At 39.4% G+C, this 23,880-nt stretch overlaps 3 protein-coding genes across 3 annotated transcripts in view; all 3 read right to left on the bottom strand.

The window, feature by feature from the left end:
- Positions 1-1,065: 1,065 nt before the first annotated feature.
- On the bottom strand, positions 1,066-11,357 carry LOC128602472 (protein GPR108). Its single transcript, XM_053616302.1, has 18 exons — positions 11,128-11,357; positions 9,924-10,040; positions 9,304-9,354; positions 9,003-9,088; positions 8,842-8,909; positions 7,431-7,762; positions 7,285-7,347; positions 6,760-6,861; positions 6,505-6,638; positions 6,240-6,315; positions 5,812-5,885; positions 5,566-5,683; positions 5,063-5,193; positions 4,941-4,984; positions 4,782-4,831; positions 4,502-4,585; positions 4,291-4,412; positions 1,066-3,825 (listed from the first exon to the last, which is right to left on the bottom strand). Exons 1-18 carry the CDS (start codon positions 11,209-11,211, stop codon positions 3,738-3,740), a joined length of 1,824 nt encoding a protein of 607 aa, XP_053472277.1. The 5' UTR covers positions 11,212-11,357; the 3' UTR covers positions 1,066-3,737.
- A 2,335-nt stretch (positions 11,358-13,692) lies between these two features.
- Positions 13,693-17,568, bottom strand: LOC128602508 (microfibril-associated glycoprotein 4-like). Its single transcript, XM_053616371.1, has 5 exons — positions 17,505-17,568; positions 17,160-17,375; positions 16,944-17,040; positions 16,580-16,747; positions 13,693-14,384 (listed from the first exon to the last, which is right to left on the bottom strand). The coding sequence occupies exons 2-5, from the start codon at positions 17,373-17,375 to the stop codon at positions 14,137-14,139; spliced, it is 729 nt and encodes a 242-aa protein (XP_053472346.1). The 5' UTR covers positions 17,505-17,568; the 3' UTR covers positions 13,693-14,136.
- Positions 17,569-21,009: 3,441 nt separating this feature from the next.
- LOC128602499 (microfibril-associated glycoprotein 4) overlaps positions 21,010-23,880 on the bottom strand; it is a 38,571-nt gene continuing 35,700 nt past the window's right edge. Inside the window, exons 5-6 of the mRNA XM_053616355.1 lie at positions 23,240-23,407; positions 21,010-21,559 (exon numbers count right to left, since the gene is read on the bottom strand). Of these exons, the coding sequence (XP_053472330.1) occupies positions 21,276-21,559; positions 23,240-23,407 (452 nt within the window). The 3' untranslated portion in view covers positions 21,010-21,275. The remainder of the gene's footprint in view (positions 21,560-23,239; positions 23,408-23,880) is intronic.

The following is a 23,880-nucleotide window of genomic DNA, read 5'->3' as shown; positions in this document are numbered from 1 at the left end:
CATTTGAATGAATTTGCTTCAATTAAGTAATAAACACGCTGAAGGAAATATTCATCTCATTGAAACGGTCACATAATTTCATCCTGCTGAGAAACAACAGAAACCCTCATAGAATTTGTAATGGTTTTAATGGGAATTTAATGGGAATAGCAAATGGTCCCTGTGGGTCTCTACTGGTTATTTGTTGTCTTCTATTCTAGTGGATACCATTAACGACCAATAGAACACCTTTGACATTTGGTAATGGTTAACAGCTGATGGTTTGTAATGGTAATTGTAGTGGAAACTATTAGAATTTCTGTGATGGTTTTTTTTCCTTCAGTATGGCAGTTTTATTCCGTAATAAAGCCTGTACAAAAGTCAATAATTAAATGCTCATTAATATTAATGACTATAAATAAATAACCAAATAAACACTTTCATTAGACCTAAAAAATTTGTAAAAAGTACCTTTTTCCAATACATCAGAAAAGCTGACTCAGGCTGTGATCTTCTTTGCTAACAGGTAACTAGCATAAGGACGCGGCTGAACCATTCAAACACTTGGCTAATTAAAAGCTTGTTTTATTGTTGCGATTTAATTCATGATGGTAAAAAACATCAACAATGTTTACAGTGAGGATTTAACTACTGTAATTCATGAAACTGACATGCTACTTAACGTCATCTGTTTCAACAAGTATGAAGGTTACTGGAATTAGCCTGTGTTTATGCTGAGCGCAACGTTAAAGGACCTCTAAAACGTGGAGAAATTTTTGATAAACAAATATTAAATTTCTCAGAATTCAATCCCAAAGGAGTTTAAAGCTCCTCTCAGAACTCTGGCGTCACCCGATGATCTCATCTACAAGACGCGAGCTAGCCGTCAATCCTGTACTGAACGTTTTCTTGAGGGCTCGGTTTAACGGTCAAATTTCTTTTTGCCGAACGTCATGGTAACACTAGTTAAAAACCCGACAGGCAGAGTACTTGCTAACTTGCGACTCACTAACCAGCATCATTCAACTGGCAGGGTTATTATGACATACAAGCGCTCGTGTAAATGAACACTCCTTAAAAACACAACACGTTTTCACTTCCTTTTATTTTAAAGGTCATTCTCACACTGCAACAAAATATCATCACGTTACGCTAGCAAGGAAAAACAAGCCAGCACAATATGTTTACAAAGTTCACAGCCCTTTTAACGGCGGCCATCTTGGTTCATCTGGATGGTAAACACGGATGTTCCTCTGGAACTACTTCGAGTGGTTGAAGAGGGTTATAAAGAAAAGGAAAACAGACACAAAAACATTGCAAAACAACCAAACACACGACAAACAAATATTCGTAAACGCCATCTTTACTCCAGAAACACGAGTCTGAAACTGCGTGAAGGAAAACATCTGCTTTTAGAACCGCATCAGTCGTTATTCCGGTCATCATATCGCTCCGTTTTGGAGTATCAATGCTGTAAACGTTTATAACAACGCCACAGCTCTGTTAGCCGTCACTTCCATAATCACTAGCATTAACTGTACAATCATGGACACCTGTATTAATTAACATTCAGTAATTAAACGTTTGCGATCACGTCCAAGTTGTGTACTAACGTGTAACAGTGTAACTATTGCGCAACAGTGTGATTTATATTTACTGCTAATTTATTCACTCACTTTTACTCACAAATGGATTAAATCAAGATGTTCATTATGTAACAAACACCAAGCGTTACTTCATACAGGTGTTAATTACTAACACCATTGCTTCAGGTGGACAACAAAACCGGAGAAGTTCGTGTACGTGATGGGACACGTTCACCCACGTGTACCGTATATTCCATCATCACAACTGTACTAACGGTAAACTAATGTTAAAAAAGTGTTAGAAGGTTGAAAACGTGACTTCATCAGAGCCTCTGCAGCCCCGATGAGCAGATCCAGCATCTAAAACACGGACATCTGAAAGTATCTCTACAGATGTTCAGCAAGACCATGAGTCATCAGTACTCTGGTAAGCCAGAGATAACGAGGCGTCTTCCCGAAAGGGTTCGTGTTGGTGATCACAAATTTAACTCTGTGTCCGATGGGTCAAAATGACTGAAACAGGGGTTCATAGATAGTTACCATTAGCTAGCTAGCTAGCATAAGTAGGTCACAACGGGGTGACTGCATGTACCTGTTGAAAAAGGTGTCATGTCTTTAACCGTGCCACGCTTTTCGGTATCTCGAGCTCATGATCTCAAGACAAGACAAACCCCCCGCCCCCCAAAAAAAAACAAAGTAATGATGACGGACGATACAACGTGAACATGGAGGTTCAAACCTTCGCTAGGTGTCTTCAATAAAACCGGAGACACCGTCTCAAGCTGCATGGTTCTCTAAACTTACTCGACATTGTGCTAGGAAATAAATTCATAATGATATGAAGGGGTGGGACTAACTGCTGTCAATCAAAGCAGATTTTCTAAACCGGGCACAGAGCGAAAAGTAATCCACTGGATTCTGGATCTACTCTAGCTCAGGGTTCAATACTGTTTTCTCCTGAGCTCTAGAACTCCCTCAGGATCGCCTCTGGAGCATTCTAACTGGCTAATCTGTTTAAGATGCAGTTTAACATAGCTGGAGCGTACTTTATATTACACTACTATGAGGAAAGTGGCGCAGTTCCAGCAGACAGAGGAGTCAAAAGTAAAGTATTTTATTCATTCTTACGCCATGTCGAAAGGAAACTGTGCTGGAATGCAGAAGTCCCTTCTGGGTAAATTGTGCTCCTCTGGTGCGAGGTCTAAAGCGATGCAGATTTGATCCTCAATCAACGAACTTGGTTCTATGGAATCGGCGGTTAACGAGATCACATAGGAAACACAAATCTTCTCCTCAGACCTTATCGCTGAGGTTCAGGGGTCGATGGAGTCAAGACAAGTCCAAAAAAAAAAAAACAACCAAAATCTGATTTTTCATTACACGCTAACAGAAACGGCACAAATAAAACCATAAACACGGCAAATAATCATCAGTTAAATAATAAAGAAGAAAGATTTGATTCATTTAAGACTGAAGCACAGTTAAAGAAACATTCCAAACTAAAATTAAACGTCTACCACTTCTTCACCACAAATTTCTGCGCTGCTGCGAGGCTAATAATGCTAACAATTAATGGAAGCTTAGCCTCCAGTTTAGCACTGCGCAAATTCTGTAAAAATCTGTAAATCAATCATCGCACATTATCCTCGTAGAACCTGTGAGAAATCGAGAAGCAGAAGTTTAGACATCACACTCGGAGGATCGACTGATTTTGGACTACTCGAGTTTCATTTTTGGCTAAACTGTTCCTTTAAGGAATTTTATTTTTCCTGTAAATGATTGTAAATCTTTGGATAAAGAGAGAAAGAAAGGAGGAAGAGGAGGAGAGGGTGAGAGAGTAACAGATTAACGGTGAAAAATTGAAGAAAATAAGATAAATCTATGAAACCGGTGTGCCTCATGGCCCTGCTCTGGGTCCCCTTTTTAAAGGAGAAATCCAATATCCTCAAAAGGAAAGTTCAGAACTTCCTTTCTCTCTTTCTCTCACTTGGGCGCACACACACACACACACACACACACACACACACACACACACACACCCCCCCCCGCTTTTCCTCCCCCCTCTCTTGCATAGCTGATTGCTTCTGTGGATGTCTTGGAAGCAACTATAGGCGGAATAGCTCAATAAAGGGGGTGGAGTTTAACAGTCCAGGCTCCTCCCCCGGAGTGTCATCACAAGGCAGGCACTCTATGTCTCTCTCTTCCGTTGGACGAGTTCTTCACCTTCGAGACGCCCTCCAACACCCCGGACTCAGTCACACTGCAGACACAGAGATTATTTTACACACACAGGAACGTGTACAGCAGATGCTCTATATTCAGTGGTGATGTTTTCTGTAAGGAGATGCTTATTTAACATCCAAGGAAGGAGTCTCCAGTGCCAGTGCTTTGTACCAGTCACAGGTAAAGCTACAACTTTTAGTTTTCAGACATCTTCAGGATAGATGAGTTTACTTATTACTCAACATGAACAAATTTAGGCGAAATTTCATAGTTTGTGCATTTTGGGAGACATTATGCAGTGGGCGGGGCTTGTTATATATTGTATTTGGGCGGGGCTTACAATACAATATCCCTGATTATCTTTAATTCAATTTGAAATTAGTAAAACTAGTGGACCCAGGAAACTAGCGGAACGAGGGGAACTAGTAAAATTAGTGGAACCAGGGAAAATATGTAAACTAATGGTCTCAGGAAAACTCTGAATACAGGGTGCGTGTCTTACACTTCGTCCATCTCCAGGTCCTCCTCGTCCTGAGGCAGCTGCAGGTACGGGTTATTAGATGCCGGCCGGAACTTAAATCCCGTTAACACGAAGAACACCAGAGTGGACACCTCTATCAAGAACTACAGAGAGAGACAGGACAGGATAAACTTACTATCGGATATGGAAATAAGAAGTGGTGACATCACTGAAAGGGGACGGAAGATCCCACCTCTTGGCACCACTGCCACTGGAAGGGTACGGTGACTTTCAGCAGGATAGCGATGATCCTCGTGAAGTAGATATAACACACAATCTACACACACACACGCGTTACTACACTTGTTTTGTATTACGATCAGTTGAATATTTTTATTATTTATTAACGAACTAGACAAACTACCACAGCTGTTGGAGTAGGATACACAATAAAATATATAATAAAAGTCTGGACAACATGGTGTGCTTTAGTTTGTATATTTTTATTACAAAATGATCAGAGCTCCACTCACCATCACGTAGTAATGCCTGAAGAGCTTCAGCTTCTCCAAGTTTATTGCAGCTACAGGAGACACACACACACACACTTAAAGACTGAAATACCACAGAAAGTATTTGGCCAGATTTACTTTAGGGGCTTTGTAATAAATGACACCTTTGCACACACACACCTTTGCCGTCTGTAGTAGACGCCTCCTGCAGGTGTCGAATCGACCTGCAATGATGTTGCACACAATTAAAACACCTCAGATACACACTACAGAAACACACACACACACACACACACACACACCAGACGACGGGGAAGAGGATAGCTCCGCAGCAGATGAGGTCTACGAGGAACAAGATCTCCCTCCACAATCCGTACTCAATCGAGCCTTCCTCAGTCTCCTCGATGATGATGTACGCCACGTTAGCCAACACCTGCACATCAATCAGTCAATCAGAAAAGCAAAACTACCCAATAATTAACCAACCAATCACCCACCCAAACAATGAATCAACCTCCCAATCAGCTACTCAATTTTAATCAATCAATAACCCAACAAACCAATTAATGAATTAGCCAATCAGTCAAGACCAACCAATCAAAAAAAAGCAAAGATAAAAATCAAATAATTAACCAACCAAACATCCATCCATCCAATCAATCAATCAATCCAGTTTCATTCTTTAAAGGACCAGCACGAAAACCAACCAGCCAATCAAATGCAACCAATTCTTCCGACAGACCAATTAAATCAATCCATTGATCAGCCAATCAATTGGCATAAGCCTAATTAAACACCCATGCACCTGTAGAGGGATGACGATCATGAAGATCTTCTTCTCCTTGTCCGAGAGGATGTATTTGATGAAGGCGAAGCCTGTTCCTATCAGAGCCAGGGTTATGAACAGCAGCGCCCCCTTCAGGCTGCACACAAACATTACACAAACATTACACACGCACAATATTCCCACACAATCACAGATTTAAAACTGATTTTTATTCTGTTGATCATATATACACACACACACACACACACACACACACACACTTACAGGTGAGTGATGTAGTACATTACAGCCCAGCCTTCGATAGGATGCCCCTCCATGTTGATGAAGTGATAGTTAATCTGAATGATAGATATGCAAAAAAACCCACTCAATTCTTTGTGTGCGTCATTAAGGTGAGTTTTCTGCTCAGTTTTTTTTTCAATTGTTTTTTAAATAAATGTCAGCATTTTATACCACATCAAATTTAACTGGCAATATACACAATATAAACAATATAAAAACATCCCAAAATATGCACATATTAGAAAAAGTCACTTTGTGTTTAATCTACACAAAGAACATCACTACACCACTGAGGGAAAAACATTCTGCCGTTCAATGCAATGGGCGTGAAGACGGAGGACAGGTTTTAACCAATCAGAGAACAGAGAATATTAAGTAGCAGTGGTGTCACAGGGTGGTGTTTTACTCACACTGTGGAAAACCAAGGACACGGCTTTGGTGTAGGCGAGAGCGGCCATCAACCAGTGGATCTTAAACACACTGTACCTGTAACACACACACACACACACACACACACACACACACACACACACACACACACACACACACACACAGAGTACAGCTAAACAGAGAATATGATTACAGGTCTGGGTTTTAAGTGAATACGATGGGTCATAGGTATATCAGTTTTGTCTTGACTATTCTGAAAGCGAGAGATTGTGTATATATACGTACTTGTGTTTGAGCAGTGTTGATGTCCAGATGATGGCCGCTGTCAGGAACAGGGCAGCCATGCTAATATAGAGACGCGGTAGAGGAATCTCAGCAGCAGAGAGAAAGCCATCCGGGTTCTTCTCTCTGATCTCCACCTACACACACATACACAGGTTGCTTAGTTCTGGTGTTGTGTGTGTGTGTGTGTAGAGGTTGTTTAGTTGTTGTGAGGCTGTGTGTAGAGGTTGTGTAGTTGTTGTGAGGTTGTGTTCTTACACTGAGGGAGTACGGACCGACGGCAGCGAGCTTGTTGCTGGAGCAGTAATGAAAGTTCAGGTTGTACAGGCCCTGGTCCTGAGCACCCATAGTGATATGAAACTGAGAAAGAGAGACAGTGAGAGATTTATTACACCAGTGTACACACAACAATACGCAGGAAGAGGATATCTGATCTAAATATGCCATTATCAGACGTCTAAATCTGATCTAACACTGACTTCTTCTAATCAGGTCTGAGGACCAAGAAGCTAAGAGGAAAACTTGGACTTTTGTTGTTTCTTTGTGTTTATTTTGCCACAGGGTTTGGATTGGTGTATTTACAAGAAACACACCCTTTCAACTTATTGGGATTCTACTTGTTTTGTAAATATGTTGTATAAATAGTGGAACATTGAGTTATTTCCCATCAAGGCATGGGGGCTTTTGCCCTCAGCTGTAGATGTCACCAAACTGCTTTACCCCCAAGTTATCACTTCACCACTACAGGTGTATTCACACTTTAATCAGTGTGGTGGGACTCACTGTGAAATTGTAGGTGTCGCCATACTGATTCAGGACCAACCTCACTCCGTCCTTGATCGTCACCTGATCAGCAGTGAAGGTCAAAGGTTACACAGGAAATTGAAGGGCAAAAGCTTGGATATTTTTAAGCTGCAACTTGTACACACCTGGCTAAGAGACTTGTCCTCTTTGGTCGTGTCCACTTTCCCAGCAGCATCTTCATTAGGCGTATTACCATTATTCTTTTTCTCTTCTATCTCTTTATCTTTATTCCCAGTGTCTACTGCCCCTTTACTGTTAGTCCCAGTGGCTTGTGTGTCTTTATTGTTAGTCCCAGTGGCTTGTGTGTCTTTATTGTTAGTCCCAGTGGCTTGTGTGTCTTTAGCTTTAATCACTGCCTCTGTTTCATTCTTGACAGTGTTCTGTCCCTTTTCAGCCTTGGCAGGCTTTTGGTCTGAACTGGATTTTTCTGCAGTGTTGTCTCTTTTCTTCCGAGTGACTGAAGGAACAAAATTGTAGAAGAGAATCTCAAACAAACCTTTTGGAATAGTCAAGGCACCACCTCAAACCTTAAGGTTAAAATGAGCACTTTTAACAAAGGACATTGTCCCAAAGCGGCTTTACAGAAATATATAAATTTAGTAAATACATTTGAAATATGTTTGAACATATCACTAATGAGCAAGACTGAGACGATATGAGAAAGAAACCTTGAGAGGAACCGGACTCAAAGGGAACCCGTCCTCATCTGGGTGACACCGGATAGTGCGATTATAAATAATTCTCTTCCATACCTGTGCTAATACTACATGCTCAAATAGTGCAGTTGTGTAACCAGGAAATTCATTACAGTTTTAATGTGAAGTGCCAGATCAATTCCAGTCAAAAGCATCTTCATGGTTCTTTAAATGGTACCATCCTCAGTAGTCTCACGTATCGTTAGGCTGTCTATATGGGGTCAACCTCAGCGAGGATGCTAATAATAATTCTAATAAGACAGTTTTATTAGTTTTAAACAGAATAGTTTAGTTTCTTTCCCTGAATATTCAGTTGAATTTTCCACAATCTGGTTTCTCAATTGTTGAACTGCGATCCAATCCTAGTGCAGGAGGCTGGACTCACTGTAGAGCAACGTGCCTAAGTTGGACAGTGCAGATGGGTAGAAAAGACTAACAGACTATCAGTGTGTTGGTGCGTCATGGTTTAGCTGCAGGTGTAGGAGCACCACCTAGGATATGGATCTTCCAATCAAATCCCAAATCACAAATCCAGATAGAATGATATCCAGTGAGCAGAAACGCCACTCTAAGCCCTGCCCACTCAGTCTGTACATCAAACATTGAACAACTTCCAAGTTAAACACACAAATCAGAAACGTCAGCTTATGTTATGGGAACGACATTCCGAAGTGTGTTGTGTGTTGGATATTGCGGTGATGTTACATAACCTACTATCTGTGAAATAAAACAACCTGCACATATGACTGGCTGAAGACTTGGATTGTCAGAATTAATCTGGTGTGTGTGTGTGTGTGTGTGTGTGGTGTGTGTGTGGTGTGTGCTGTGAAGAGAGGCTTACCTTTAACATCAGGCTTCAGCTTTGCCTGTAAGACACTGTCCTTCTGACCAAATGACTTCACATCGACACTGCGCAAACACACACACACACGTAGACAGAGTTGACAGATCGGAGAGAGCAGACAACATCTGATCTGACAAACGTGCACGCACACACACTACCTCAGTTTGCTCGGGTCGATGATGAACAGAACCAGATTGTCCTCGCTCTTGCTTTTGGACAGAGTGCACTGTTCCGGGTCCTCGGTCTGTGATGGTAGAACACACACACACACACACACACACACACACACACACACAAACATGTCGTGCAGTCTTTCACACGGTTCTGTTTCTCAGTAACAAGGTGCTGTACTTTTAATGAATATATTTACTACAAAATAATAAATAGCTGTAAGTACAGTGATACATTTTGGCCTGTACTGTTATTTTTACACACACACACACACACACACGTACTTACTGTGTACGACAGCACGCCGTTTACCCGGGACCTAGCCAGACTGAAGCCCATCTAAACACACACACACACACACACACACACACACACAGTGTATTTGAACCTTTATAGATACATAGACGATATGTTTATATATCCCTATATCATTACAAAACAACAGTATTAGTATAATATTATTTATATTAGCTAAGAAAAATGGACAAATGGTGAATTTTTTTTAAATCATGTAGATTCGTCTGTTATCGTGATACGAACATCAGCAGCTTCTTGAACAATAACACACACAACGGAATTTTACTTTAACGTTACACACTCTCGTCAGATACTTCAGAGCAAGTTCAAGAAAAAAACAAACAACTTTAAATGTGTGCTAAGGTTTTATATAATCACTGACAAAATTACGCTTCGTTTGAATTCACTGAACACTTATGGTGCGGGTGCGATATCAAGCTCGTGATGAATCTTTTATAAATAATAAATAAATAATAAATATCTGATGAATATTTGAGTCGCTTAAACCCATAAATAAATGACTGTTACGTGATGTTTGGGGTTATATTTTTATATATAAATTGGACATTGTGTAACACACACACACACACACACACACACACACGGCTCACCTTAGGGTTGGATGCATCCTTCTCTTTAGGAAGTTGTAGAGACAGCAGATTGACATCCAGCGTGCCCTCAGCGAAGTATCCGAAGGTGTTGAGGTGGACAAGGAAGCGTGTTTCATTCTGAGGCAGAGGGAAAAGATCTACGGTTTTAATTTACCCAGCATGCCTTGCACTATATGTTCACCTCAGCATGACAAAGCAACGGACAACTGCTAACTTTCCCTGTAACAGTGTGTTTTCTTTGTGTTGGAATTTCAGTGATGAGGGGTGTCCGACGTGTTTGACCGACCTCGTACGTCTTCTGGAAAGTTCTTTGTACACAACGACAACGGAAACAATGGCAGTGACTTAAACGGTTAAAGGCAATGAGGAGAGCGACTTAACCCCTCACAAACCAGCGCCTTATACTGTCAGTAGGTGCCTCAGACCTCAAAGTTCCTCACAAACCAGCAGCTCCAAAACATCTGAAACCTCCAACCGCTTCTTTTCGAACGGCTCACGCTCAGCCCTCTTCTACATACATGAGCTCACAGAGGCATGTGATTGGCTAGTGTCACTGTGATTGACAGGGCGGAGAGATTACATCAGAGTCAGATCGGATCAGACAAGAAACACCGTCTCAAAGCTGACAGAAAGAGAGAGAGGGAGGGAGACAGAGACGGAGCGAGAGACAGAAGAAACGGTACTGTCCGTCACCTGCCACAAGCCCCGCCCCTCTCAACCTGCGGTGCATGACGGAACAGAAAGTTGTCCATCACCACACTACAGTGCATCATATAATACACCTCAAATGTTCTTAGCGTCCTAACGGGGTTCTACTTAGAACTCTCTCTCTGGTTTTCTGTAGAACCTTTCACTTTTGCTTCAAATTTTAGAACCAGTCATAGTTCTAGAGCCAACTTTACACTACAGCTGTTAAACAAACAAACAAACAAACTTCCGGTCTAAAGGGTTATAACGCGTTACAGTGCATTATAACGTGTATGACTTAATGTAGTAGTGTATATGAGTGTTAATTAACTGATCAAGAGTGTCAGCAACAGAACAACCAAACTTCACTATTTTATAGAAACGATTCTCTTCAAACATCGAATGAATTCATCCTGTTTGATAAACTCCGTGGTTTTATTTTCAAGTGCAGAATTAAGTTGCTGGCGTCACAACTTGTTTAGCTTAGCATACTTTAGAATTGCTAACAACAACTTACCTTCAGAATAAGGCGATGTATTCTGGCCTCGCTTAAACACACCAGCACCGGAAGTAGCACGTAAACGACACGGTGTAAAATCATCGTCGATAATCTTCCGAATTTAACTTACCTGCTTTAATAAAAAGTAAGTATTGGTAGCTACCTTGCTAACTAGCGGTTTATTATAACTTCCCACTTCTAACCAGGTACCCACTTCCTGGACGCACTCATTTTTCTCCTCACACCCACTTTCAGACAAACCCCGCCCCTACACTGCGATTGGCTGGTGTGTTCCTGATTTCTGTGTGATGGTTTGTTAAAAGGCTTTCGTCTTCTGTCTTATTGGTTCGTACTGGCAAATATAACACGGAAGTAAGAGAGCGGATTTATCCGAATGTGGGTGGGAATAAATAAATAACGTTTCCTGGAAACGTGATTGTTTACACGTCATCGTTAGCATTAGCTAGGCACGCCATCAGCGCCGCCATTTTGAATGGGACTTTTAAAAATTATGTATTTATTTTTTAAAGTTACGGTCATCGACTTGATCTTAGTTTAAAGCTAATTTGATGGAAAAAAAAATTATTAATAAATACTGGCACCCAGTACAGAATTATATACATTTAATCTTTTTTTCATATTTTTGAGGTACTTTATCCAGGACATAGGTCAGGTTTAGCGCTGCTGCTGAGGCGAGTTTACAGTTTAGCTTAATTTTTTTTCTCTTTTTACCTCTTTTTTTTTTTTTAATGTAAGGTTAACATTTGGTGATATGTGTTGAATTCAGTATGATTAGTTTGTTCAATTGTGTTTAAGTACCATTTGTTTAGTTTGTCTGGTGTGAGTTTATTGTGAGGAAACGATGATGTAGCTAAGATTAGCTTAAGGCTAACCCCCAATTTTTTAGGTGAGCAAAAATATTGGAACATGTGACTGACAGGTGTTTCTTGTTACCCAGGTGTGTCCTGTTAGATTGATTGTTTAAAGAATAAATAGCTCTGCACATCTACTCTTGGTTTGAGCCTTCAGTTTCACCTATGAAGAATGCATTTGTTGTTAAATAGGATAAACCAACATGAAGATCAGAGAGCTGTCTATGGGAGAAAAGTGAGCCATTTTGAAGCTGAGAAAAGAGGGAAAATCAATCAGAGCCATTGCACAAACATTGGGCCTAGCCAATACAACAACCTGAAAAAGGAAGAAACCACTGGTGTACTACAGCCAGACATGGAACAGGTCATCCAAGGAAAACAACAGCTAATGAAAGAAATATTGTGAGAGCTGTGAAGAAAAACCCAAAACAACATTCAGTGACATCACCAACAACCTCCACAGAGCAGAGGTGAAGGTATCACATTGGATCTGCCTTTTTGAACATTTGATTTGATTTACAGAGAAATGGATCCAAATTAATGAGGAGGAACTTCATCAAGCAACAAGACAACGATCAAAAACACACTGCCACCTCAACACAGGACTTCATTAGGGTGGAAAGTGGAAGGTTTTAGACTGGACAAGTCAATCACCAGACCTTCACCCAACTGATCAGCATTTCACCTCCTGAAGACGAGACTGAAGGGAGAAACCCCCCGAAACAAAATCAATTGAAAGAGGCTGCGGGACAAGGAAAATCATCACAAAAGAAGAAAACAGCAGTTTGATGTCAGTGACTTGTAGGATTGATGAAGTTATTGCAAGCAACGGATATGCAACCAAATATTAAGTGTTATTTACTTTAATTTCCTTTAAGACTTATCTGTTCCTATACTTTTGCTCACCTAAAAAGTGGGTGGTCTGATACAAAAGGTTCTCTGTTTTATGTTGTTTAACACATCTAGATGTAAATACCAGGAAATTAAAAAAATGAAATCCTATACTCTCGTCTCATCTCCATCTTCTGATCTCAAACCCAAATGTCTTTGATGTTCAGCACAAACACATGAATTCGCCTTGCGTTCCAATAGTTTCAGAAGGGACTGTATATTGAATGGATTTGTTGTTATACCTGTAGTCAGTAGATGGTGCTGTCTGTATATGATTATTATACTCATTTATATCTAATGAGTCTACTGTATAGTTAATGAGCGTCTACTGAATGTCATAACGTTAATCGACCGTTTAAACACACAAACCAGTGGTGAAAATTGAAGGAAAGTTTTTTAATAATGAAATCCTGGTACAAAAGTCAATTTGCACATCTTTGTGTATACAGCAAAAAACGAAAGGAAACAAAAAGAACAAATCCTCTTAATTGTTATTTGTTTTTAGAAAGAGAGTTTTGAGAACCAGCCCGGACACAAAAGGGAGGAGGACCGAACTTGATCGAGTAAAAAAAAGAAAATAGACAGAAAATAATTTTAATCTGTAAAAAAGACAAATGTGAGATAATGGTCAGATCATACACCATGACTAACCATGACACTGCGACAAACTTAGTGACCTACTGACCATGATATTTTATTGGACATGTTTGAAAACACTTTATATTAGACAGATTAGATCTTGTTTAGATCTTATTGTGCATAAATTGATATTTGAGTTTAGAAAGTACAACACGGTGTCCCACAAGGTTCTGTTCTAGGTCCCTTAATTGTCTTCGTTTACATGCAGCCCCTTGGACATGTAACTCGCTTACCTGATGTTGGCATTCACTTGTTAACACTTTCCTTAAAGTGTACACTGTTTGACGTCGGAAGCCATTTTTCCACAATGCTAGTGTAGTTATTCCTCCACACTCAACAAACTATACTCATACTCTACTCTTAACCTGACCACATCACTGGCACATTTGTTCATAGAATTATAATTGTGAAATGAAACATCACACAATTTTGTTAATCAAATTAGTCAAATTAATTTATTGGACATCTCTGGAATCATGCTTTGTAGTATACAATCATCCTAAATTAGACATTTACTATAACTAGGTTTTGATTTTGTGTATATATAAATATATATACACACACACACACACACACACACACACACACACACACACACACACACAATACATTCATGAATCTCAGCTCAAGCTGCCAAAACTACACGTCTCATCTTCATCACTATAGACTTTAGTGAGTAGTAGTAACCTTTCCAATGGTACCAGTAAACACCTGTAGCTGCAGGTACCCCACTTCCCCATTTGTACACACCATTGGGGTTGGCATGGTGGCAGTTGTCAAGCCAAAATCCTCCTTCATATGTCAATGCACAGTTGTTGATGTCTTTGTCGAAAGTTGCAAACTGTTTCCCATTGTGGTATGATAGAGAGTCTCCTGTGAAAGAAACAATAAGGACTTTAAGGTTCAGCAGCTCAAAGAAATATTGAGCTGTATTACATGTTGTGAATTGGACTTGTGGCATCCTCCCATCACAGTCTGCGGCTCTACTGCAGCAAAAACGACAGTTTGACAAGCTCACCAAAATGTGAGGTTTGGGTGATTAATGTCATGCTTTTAATGTGTTGAATTATATCTACAGCAGAACTACAGCCCACATTTCCAATATTATTCAGAACTACAGTAATGTGAAAAATTAATTACACCCCATGTAAATGGTTGTTTTAAAAAAAAAAACTTTTTATCCTCTTTGAAAAGGTACCTACTAATAAAGGTGATACTCTATGAAATGACACATACAATTTACATTTTGTAATAATTTTCACAATTTAAATGAACAAAAATAGATCAATCACATGGAAAAAGTAAGTACACCCCTACATTTATTAGATCAAATTAAAATCAGGTGTTAAAGATCGGGTGCCGGTGATTAGAGCCTGCTTAGGGAGTGCAGATGGAACCAGTCTTATTTATACCTCTCTCATATCTAGTGTCTGGTGTTCCCTTTGTTATTGAGGTGTTTGGTGTCATCATGCCAAGATCTAAAGAGTTCTGTAAGGCCTTCGGGAAAAGGTTGTGGACACCTATGAGTCTGGCAAGGGATTTAAAAATATCTCCAAATTATTTGAAATACATCATTCCACTGTAAGGAAAATCATCTACAAATGGCACAGATTTCAAACAACTGCTGATTAGTCAAGGACTGGCCATCCCAGCAAATTCAGCCCAAGATCATACCATCTAATGCAAAAAGAAGTCTCCAAGAACCCCAAAATTTCATCACAGGATCTGCAGTAAGTCTTGCAATTTTGTTGGTGTAAAAAGTACATGAAAGAGATTGCACAAATTTGACCTGCATGGGAGGTGTGCCAGGAAAAAGCCTTTGCAAGACTGCAGTTTGTCAATGAGCATATAGGCAAAGACCAGGACTTCTGGAATAATGTGCTCTGGACAGACAAATCAAAGATAGAGTTGTTTGGTCACAGTAACAGCAGACATGTTTACCGCAGGCCAAAGACAGCTTTTCAGGAGAAGCACCTCATACCAACTGTGAAGAACGGTGGTGGAACTGTTATGGTTTGGGGTTGCTTCACTGCCTCAGGGGCTGGACAGCTTGCATTCATTGATTAGACTATCAATTCTGCATCATATCAAAGAGTGCTTGAAGATAATGTGAGGACATCTGTCTAAAAGTTGAAGTTGAACTGAAAGCGGACCTTTCAACAAGATAATGATCCTAAGCACACGAGCAAATCCACCAAGAAATGTCTCAAAAAGAAGAAATGGAGGGTTATGGAACGGCCGAGTCAAAACCCGGATTTGAATCCCATTGAGATGTTGTGGGGGGATTTGAAATGGACAGTGCATGCAAGAAAGCCCTCTAATATCTTGCAGCTGAAAGAATATTGCATGGAAGAGTGGTCAAAAATTCCAGCAAGCCTGGTGGACAATTATACAAAACGCCTACAAGAAGTTATTTCTGCTAAAGGGGGCAATACTAGCTTCTGAGGCCAAGGGTGCACTTACTTTTCCACAGAAGAATATCACATCTATTGATATTTCTGTTGAATAAATGATTGAAAAAGCAAATTTTCAAGTACATCAACTTTATTAATAGGTGCTGTTTCAAAGAGGATCAAATGACTGAATCAGAGCAATGGTTCTTAAAGAAATGGATTGGCAAAAAAGAAAATAAATTTACCAATAGAAAAGCATCCGCCCTATCATCGGGAGATTTGAATCCTGATGATGCCACAGTCAGCCAAGACAAGTTTGGTGTGAAAGGTTTGCTTCTTTACTATTGCACTATAGCTATAGTCATGTGTCATGCATATGTTATTTGTAAATACCCAATGTCCAAATTACTCGCATCCTCATATACCTGATTCAGACAACATTGTTCAGTTCTGTATTCCCCAGTTTTAAAAAAAAAACTAATTTGTTAAAATGCTAGGGGAAGTCCATATTTACCATTTAAACTCAAAAGCTCTTTGTTGTCATTTGCATCATTTTTACTTTTTTGCTATAATTTTAATTCTGATATATATATATATATATATATATATATATATATATATATATATATATATATATATACACACACACACACACACACACATTTTTTATCTCACCTGCACCTCCATCGATGTATCCGTTGACATGTAGCTTGTACCTCTCTGAATCAGGAGCGACGTAGAAAGAAGAGTATATGGCGTAGACTTTAGAGTGCTCAAAATCTTCCATGTCCACCCTCAGTTCATGCTTCTCTCTCGATGTCATGAGACACAGGTTCTCAAGACCTTTTATTTAAGAAGCACATTTCACTATTATATTACTCCGCTCATTTATTCTACAAACTCTACAGGGACTGAGAACCAAAAGTGCCGACCTAGCCAAAGTTCGCCATTTCTGTCTCCAAAGCCATGTAGCAATAATAGTGATTAAACTCAAAGTATATATTTGGGTATTCCTGACATTCTCTTGATATTCTCTCACCTAGCCAGTATTCACCACTGGCATCTCCAAATCCATTCCTATACTGCTCCCATGGCCGGTAGAAGTTCACAGTGCCATCCATTCTCCTCTGAAAAACCTGCAGGGAAGAAGGAAAGAGAAGGACTAGACAATAATCCATGGAACATTAAAATGAGAAAATAATTTAAAATTTAAAATCCGTAATTTAAAAACACTGTCTTAGAAAATTCCACATACCGTCCATTTCCCTTCCTGCGGGTCATCATTTTCAGCACAGCCCATATCACAGTACACCTTCAATGGGCTCTTAGGTCCTCCAGGGTAGATGGTGTAAACTCCACTGTGGATGGAGCCGTTATTGAAAATGTCCTGACAGTCTATCGGCAGGAAAACCTGGTCAATAATTTGGGACTGCACCAGCAGTGGAAGTGCGAGAGACAATAACACATACATCTGAAACCAAGGAACAGGGTCACAACAGTGATGTCAAAGATACGCCATTGTATACAACTCATGTCTTATAGTGCAACAGTAAAATACTGTATAAAAACAGTAAAGGATTTTATAAATGATCAAACTCACCTGTGCTAAACGTTAAAAGTCACCAGGTAAATACCAGACTGAGGAAGTTCACCTCTGTGATTCATCTTTTATATACTCCCACCACTGTGCTTGATAATAAAAAAATATTCATTCAATATCAATATCCAGTTCAGGGATATGGTGCCAATCCCTTCCTGGAAACATTGGTGGGCAAAAACACCAGTACTCCCTGGAAGGCAGGTTTTTAGAAAGCTGAAACTGGATTGAACAAAAATGTACACAGCATAAACAGTAATCAGAGCTCAGGAACAAACCTCAGGCCATGGAGTCATTCTTAAGCAGCCAATTATCCTACAAATGAGCAGGAAGTAGCTTTGACTGAAATGTTTTATTCAGGTTATCGGTTTAAGATTTACCAGTAACTCAAAATAACTTCAAGTCCCATGAGGGACAGAGACCTTGTTGCTGCAGTTTTTATTTATAGTTTTTAATTTGCGATTACTCTTTTTCTCCAATAATGTGAACATCTACAACCTTAACTTCATGGTGTTTTGTGATGTATTTGCATGAATGAATTAAGTCTAGATAGAATTAAGTAACAGACAGAAGAGAGAGAGAGAGAGAGAGAGAGAGAGAGAGAGATGACCAAATCAATACAAACCATGAATAACACAGAGTAATATAATAATGAAGGTTATGCAGAGTAGTATGGCACAGTAATAGTGCAAAAAAAAAAAACAATACCTTTCCCCCTTTATTTTATCTGTAATCAAAGATGAGATACATTTCTTTAACATCTTCTATAGTCATCTGTCTGATCTTCATCACTATGGTCTTCAGAGAGTAAGAATAACCTTTCCAAGTGGTCCACAGGATCCTATTGTTTTTGGATGACCTAGCCATGTTCTCCTGTTTGTACAGGCCGCTGGGGTTTGTGAAGCCATCACTTCACAAGCTGGTGTACCAAAACCCTCCGAAGTAAGTGTTCGCACATGGGTTGTATGCATTTTGGTCTGTAATTAAAATGAAAATGTTTCCCATTTAAGATGTTCATAGAATCTTCTGGAATGACAGCAGATGTTCCTTTCCATTTACCATGAGAATATATCTGAAATGTAGCTTCACACTTTCAAAAAGGAGCATGTGAAGGATGCTGACTGATTCATGTGGCCTTCAGCTGTTCACAGAACAGGAAAAACCAAACGTTCAAAGGAAACTTAAAGTTGACTTAAACTTAAACTTGGCCATAGTGATAATAAATAATTCTTTATGTTATCTTAAAGAAAGAACTAAAGCGTGTTAAAAACCCAAACTTCACTTCACTTCACTGACTCCCGTCATTACAATTTTGAAAAAGAGACTCATTTGGAAAATGTGATGAAAATATGATATGAGAACGATCACAGGATCAACAATATGCTTCCAAGGTTTTAGTTTCGTGTCAGACATTTGTGCCTCCTCTGGGAACCTGCTTGAATAGGGTTTTACCATAAATGTTCCAGATAATTTTCCATCTGCCGGTAAATCATAACCAGTAGTGTTTTGCTTATGGAAGTATAATAGTGTCAAATGTCCTCAAGGCAAAATGGCATGTTGAATTACATAAATTGAATAAAAACACATCACAATAACAATACTTGAATTGTTCTGCCCAGCAATTTGACACAAATCGTAAAAAAACACTGCAATAACAATGCTTGAATTAGTTTCCTCTGCAATTCATTGAGTTTGTATATTTTGATTAAAAACAAAATTCCAGCATTCAAAATTCAATGCACACATTCAGCTTCCTAAAATACAGTTCCAAAATATTCAGTTGTTAAAATACCATCTTCATTATTCGTCAGGTAATATTTCAACACATTATTTTTCAACCTCACAAATTCAGGTCTTAAAATTCAAGTCTTCACATCCAGGTCTCACAGAAAGAGCAATGGATTGCCGATACTATTGTAACATGTTACTCTGGGCTGCCCCCTAGTGGTGGGATTGTGCAGACAAGCCACAAGAGAAGATGAACCTAGCGGACTGGAATAAAGTTGATTTGATGTTGGATGTTCAGTATTCGCAGATCTGCGCAAATTAAGGGACCGTCTCTAAAGTTACACATTGGTACACATGTTTCTAACTTCAATAGCATTTGAAGGGAATGACTTGGTCATAAAACCAGCTGTAAAGTGTTCATCTAGGTGATGAAGTAACTCAAAAATCCAAAAGGAGTGCATCATACCTGACACCTTCAGGAACACTTTCCAGTTGGTTTTGTGACTGTAAGTCATTCTCTTCAAATGCTATTGAGCTTTAAACTATGGTATATTTTGTGTATATGTCCATATGGAATAAAAACATCACAATGTTTAGATATGATTTGACAGTGTATTTAATTAAATATCAAAAACAGACGTAGGCGCTGCCTTTGTCGAAATCCTCCATGTCCACTCTCAGCTGATTCCTCTCTTTGTTGATAATCAGAAGGATATTCTCCAGACCTGTACAAACAGAATAAAACGCTAATCCATGTGTTTAGTGTCACAGAAAACTGAACTGTTTACTGTTTACTTCTGTTTACTTCCTGCTTCCTACTTCTGCTTCAGCCTACATCTCCATCATGCAGAATTCGTCTCAGTAATACCTGATAGCAATAATCTGTGTATATCGGGCATGTCCAATCTTAACTGCAAAGGGCCTCTGTGGCTGCTATCGGTTTTCATTTTAATCAGGACAAACACCTGTTCAACCAATATCAATATCAATATCAACACCCCTGATGTACACTTTTGTTTCAGTTCTGTGCCCAGGTCGTTATGTGAAGAACCACCTGGGTTAGGAGTCCACTTAATAAAATGTGTGATATGGATAGCTGGAAACAAAACTCGACAGTCAGGTCGCTTCATAGTCAAGCCAGAGTTCATGCTTCAGAACCATGTTAGAGTTCGATTGTAGGTAGATTGAGAACAAGCATCCCCACAAGACCTGCTGTTTTTGGAGATGCTCTGACCCAGTCGTCTAGCCATTACAGTTTGGCCCTTGTCAAAGTCGCTCAGAACCTCACGCTTGCCCATTTTTCCTCCTTCCAGCACATCAACTTGACACAGAACTTGCTGCCTAATATATCCTACACCTTGACATGTGCCACTGTGATGAGATCATCAATGCTATTCACTTCACCTCTCAGTGATTTTAATGTTATGGCTGATTTTTGCATATTACAAAATATTACTAAAATACCCATTATATTCTTATCATATTTGGCTGATGACTTTACTCTGAGCTTGTGCTAAGCTGAAACTGTGCTGAGGGTAAAGCAACATGCTCTGTGATTAATGAACACCGTTCATTTTAATAAAATTCTGTGGAGTCTCTTACCCAGCCAGTATTCCCCATCTGGGTAAAAAATCAAACTTTGGCTTTACATTACTTGGCCAGTGCTGTGCTTTAAATGAAACACTAACACAGAATCCTAACTGCTGAGAAGAGCTTACAGGCATAACAGAAATAATTAAAAAAAAGGAGTAGTGTATCAAAATGCTTTGTTTAAATGGTTTATTTAATTAACACATTGCTTATAAGAAGTACAAAGGAAGCAACATTTGATTTGATTAACATATTTGACAAAAAGGAAATGTGTACCAGGAACAAAATACACATTTACAAAAGGAAACTAATATAGCTGAGAATGGAGGATATTACAGGGGGATATACCACAGGGTAAGCCCAAAATCAAAAGATTAGGATTAATCAGTAAGTAGTCAATATTACACCTATTCCTCTCTATTCTACTCTTCTGGATTTCTTCTGAAGTCTGGAAAGCTAAAGATCTGCAAGATCATCCAGTCCCATCCGTCTGATCTTCATCACGATGGTCTTCAGAGAGTAGTAGTTTCCTTTCCAGGACTGCCACATGATCCCTGTGTTCACTGTCCCCACAGTCCCGTATTTGTACAGGCCGTTGGGGTTGGCGTAGTGGCACGCATAGCTGTACCACGAGTATCCATAGTACCAGAATCCTCCACTGTTAGTCTCAGCACAGTTTCCTGTAGGGTCTTTGTCAAAGGTTGCAAAATCCCTCCCATTCACATAGGATAAAGAATCACCTGGAAAAGACAAACAAAGTAGAGCACAGTGTGAATGATGAGGACGTTGAGCCATCTCTAATACATCAAAGATAGAATAAGGAAAGGAAAAGTAAGGTAACACTTTATTTTGCTTGCTGAATGTAGAAAAAAACAAACAAATATCTATAGCCATAATCCTAGGTACTGACTTAGGATAAGCTTTTCAGTCAGTTTGATATGTCATCCACAATTCTTGCTATTAACATCATTTATTATGCCATTTAAACTTTTTAAATCTTAGTGGTCAATCTGTGCATCGTGGACATTTCGACAGCCGCTATCTGATCATACACTGAATTCATTCTGTTTCACTATGGAATGTATCTTGGATCAAATCGTGAAAGAATCAAGCTTAGCTTAGGAAGATTTTACACATTTTTCGGCAGACTGATTTTTTATTTTTTTTTTACTGCTGTAAGAAAAAGGGGCGGGGCAGTGGAGCCTCAGTGGTTAAAGGCTCTGAGTTACTGATCAGAAGGTGAGGAGTTCAAGCCCCAGCACTACCAAGCTACCACTGTTGGGCGCTTGAGCAAAGCCCTTAACCCTCAACTGGCTCCTTACCCAGCGTGATCTTGGAAGGAAGATACAAAGGCAAAATTAGAAAATAACTGAAATAAAAACATAATTTTTTTTTTTGTTGAGAATTTAGAGGGAGCACGTCCTACAGGTTTTCACCGACTGTCACATTTAAAGGACATTATTGGGTGCTTCTGACATTTTAGTTCTTTATTTATTTATAGGACTTTTTTAAAACTTCAATTTCTATTTGAATGCAGTTACATGTTAATTCCAGGAATTGGGGAGCTTTGCACCTCCAGGTTCAGTTTTAGGGGCAAATGACCCAATGCACCCCAAAAGATGGCGCCTATGGCCATAACCATCTACAATCATCAACAACTCATTCTGAAAAACATGTCAGCAGTTTATGGCTTTTAACTCCAGGTTCATGACTGAGAGGGTTTTTCAGTAAACACTAGACCACTGCCAGTGTCTATGGATTTTCTCCTGATTTCCTGTAATATATTCTTGGCCAAGTCCCACCCACCAGCCAGCATCCTCCCTAACACACAACAGCTACCAACCAAAGAGGGTGAAGGCTATCACGTGCTTCCTGCAAGGCAGGTGGAGCCAACCACATCTTTTGAATCTCAGGGTGACGTATTACACTCAGAAGAAAGTGCTATCCGCTCACTTCCGCATACATAAGCTCATAGACGCCCATGACTGGCTAGCTTCAGTATGATTGACAGGGGAGCGAGAGTAAGCCCCTCCCACTCAGAGACACAGCCTCTCTTGTTCTCTTGGACTCCCGGCCATGGATGGCTGGGATTTTAAAGGTATTCCATGATGATGTCCTCAATCAAACCCAGAGCTTTTGTTTGTGAAAAGGATCAAAGATGTGTGTGGAGTTTAAAAAAGAAGGAAATGATCTAAATATATATAGACAAAACAGATTTTCAGACAGATATTTAAAAATATATAAAATATCTTTTGAAACTGCTGGTCATGCTGCATCACAGGGTGATGTATTACACGCAGAAGAAAGTGCATCACTGTATATAGACGTATGTAAGGCGTTCTGTCCAAATAAATTCTTACAAAAATTAATTTTGTTGTTTGAGGCAGGTAAAAGTGTTCTCTTTCCCCTGATTGGCTCACCTGCTCCTCCATTGATGTAGCCACCGATGTTCAGTTTGTAATTGCTGGACTCTGGGTTGATGTAGAACTGGGTGTACTGGGCGTAGGCACTGCCGTTCTCAAAATCCTCCATGTCCACTCTCAGCTGATACTTCTCTCTGTAGGTCATCAGGAAAATATTCTGCAAACCTGTAATGTATAACATAATTTTCACACGTCTGCTGGGAATATTAAGAGATTAATAATTTAGATTCAAGTGGCATTGGAAGAATTAGAACATTTCACACACATTTCTGCCCTGAATCAATCTTCTGGACTCGTTAAGGACAATGCTCCTCTGTTTGTCAGACATCATTTACAAATATTTCTATAATTAATTGTTATTTGTTTTCTTATTTAATTTATTTATCTATATAAATAAATAAAATGTCAAATAACAGTGCGCGCTGGATCAAGTGCTATTCCATGTGCTGCTGAATAATGAGTGTGGAAGCCATTTTGTTCATTACAACCAGGATTATTAGCAATATATTGGTGATATACGAGTTTCCTATTAGATTTCTTTCAACACTCGCCATCTTCTCACTCATAAATCAGCTAAATTGGTGACTGGTTAAAGGCCAGTGATTGGGTTTAAAGGCAGTCGTCTAGATGCTACTGAA

The sequence above is a fragment of the Ictalurus furcatus genome, chromosome 26 (assembly GCF_023375685.1).
Source record: "Ictalurus furcatus strain D&B chromosome 26, Billie_1.0, whole genome shotgun sequence".
Taxonomy (NCBI): domain Eukaryota; kingdom Metazoa; phylum Chordata; class Actinopteri; order Siluriformes; family Ictaluridae; genus Ictalurus; species Ictalurus furcatus.
The sequence above is the reverse complement of the archived record's forward strand: the minus strand, read 5'-3'. Positions and strand labels throughout refer to the sequence as shown.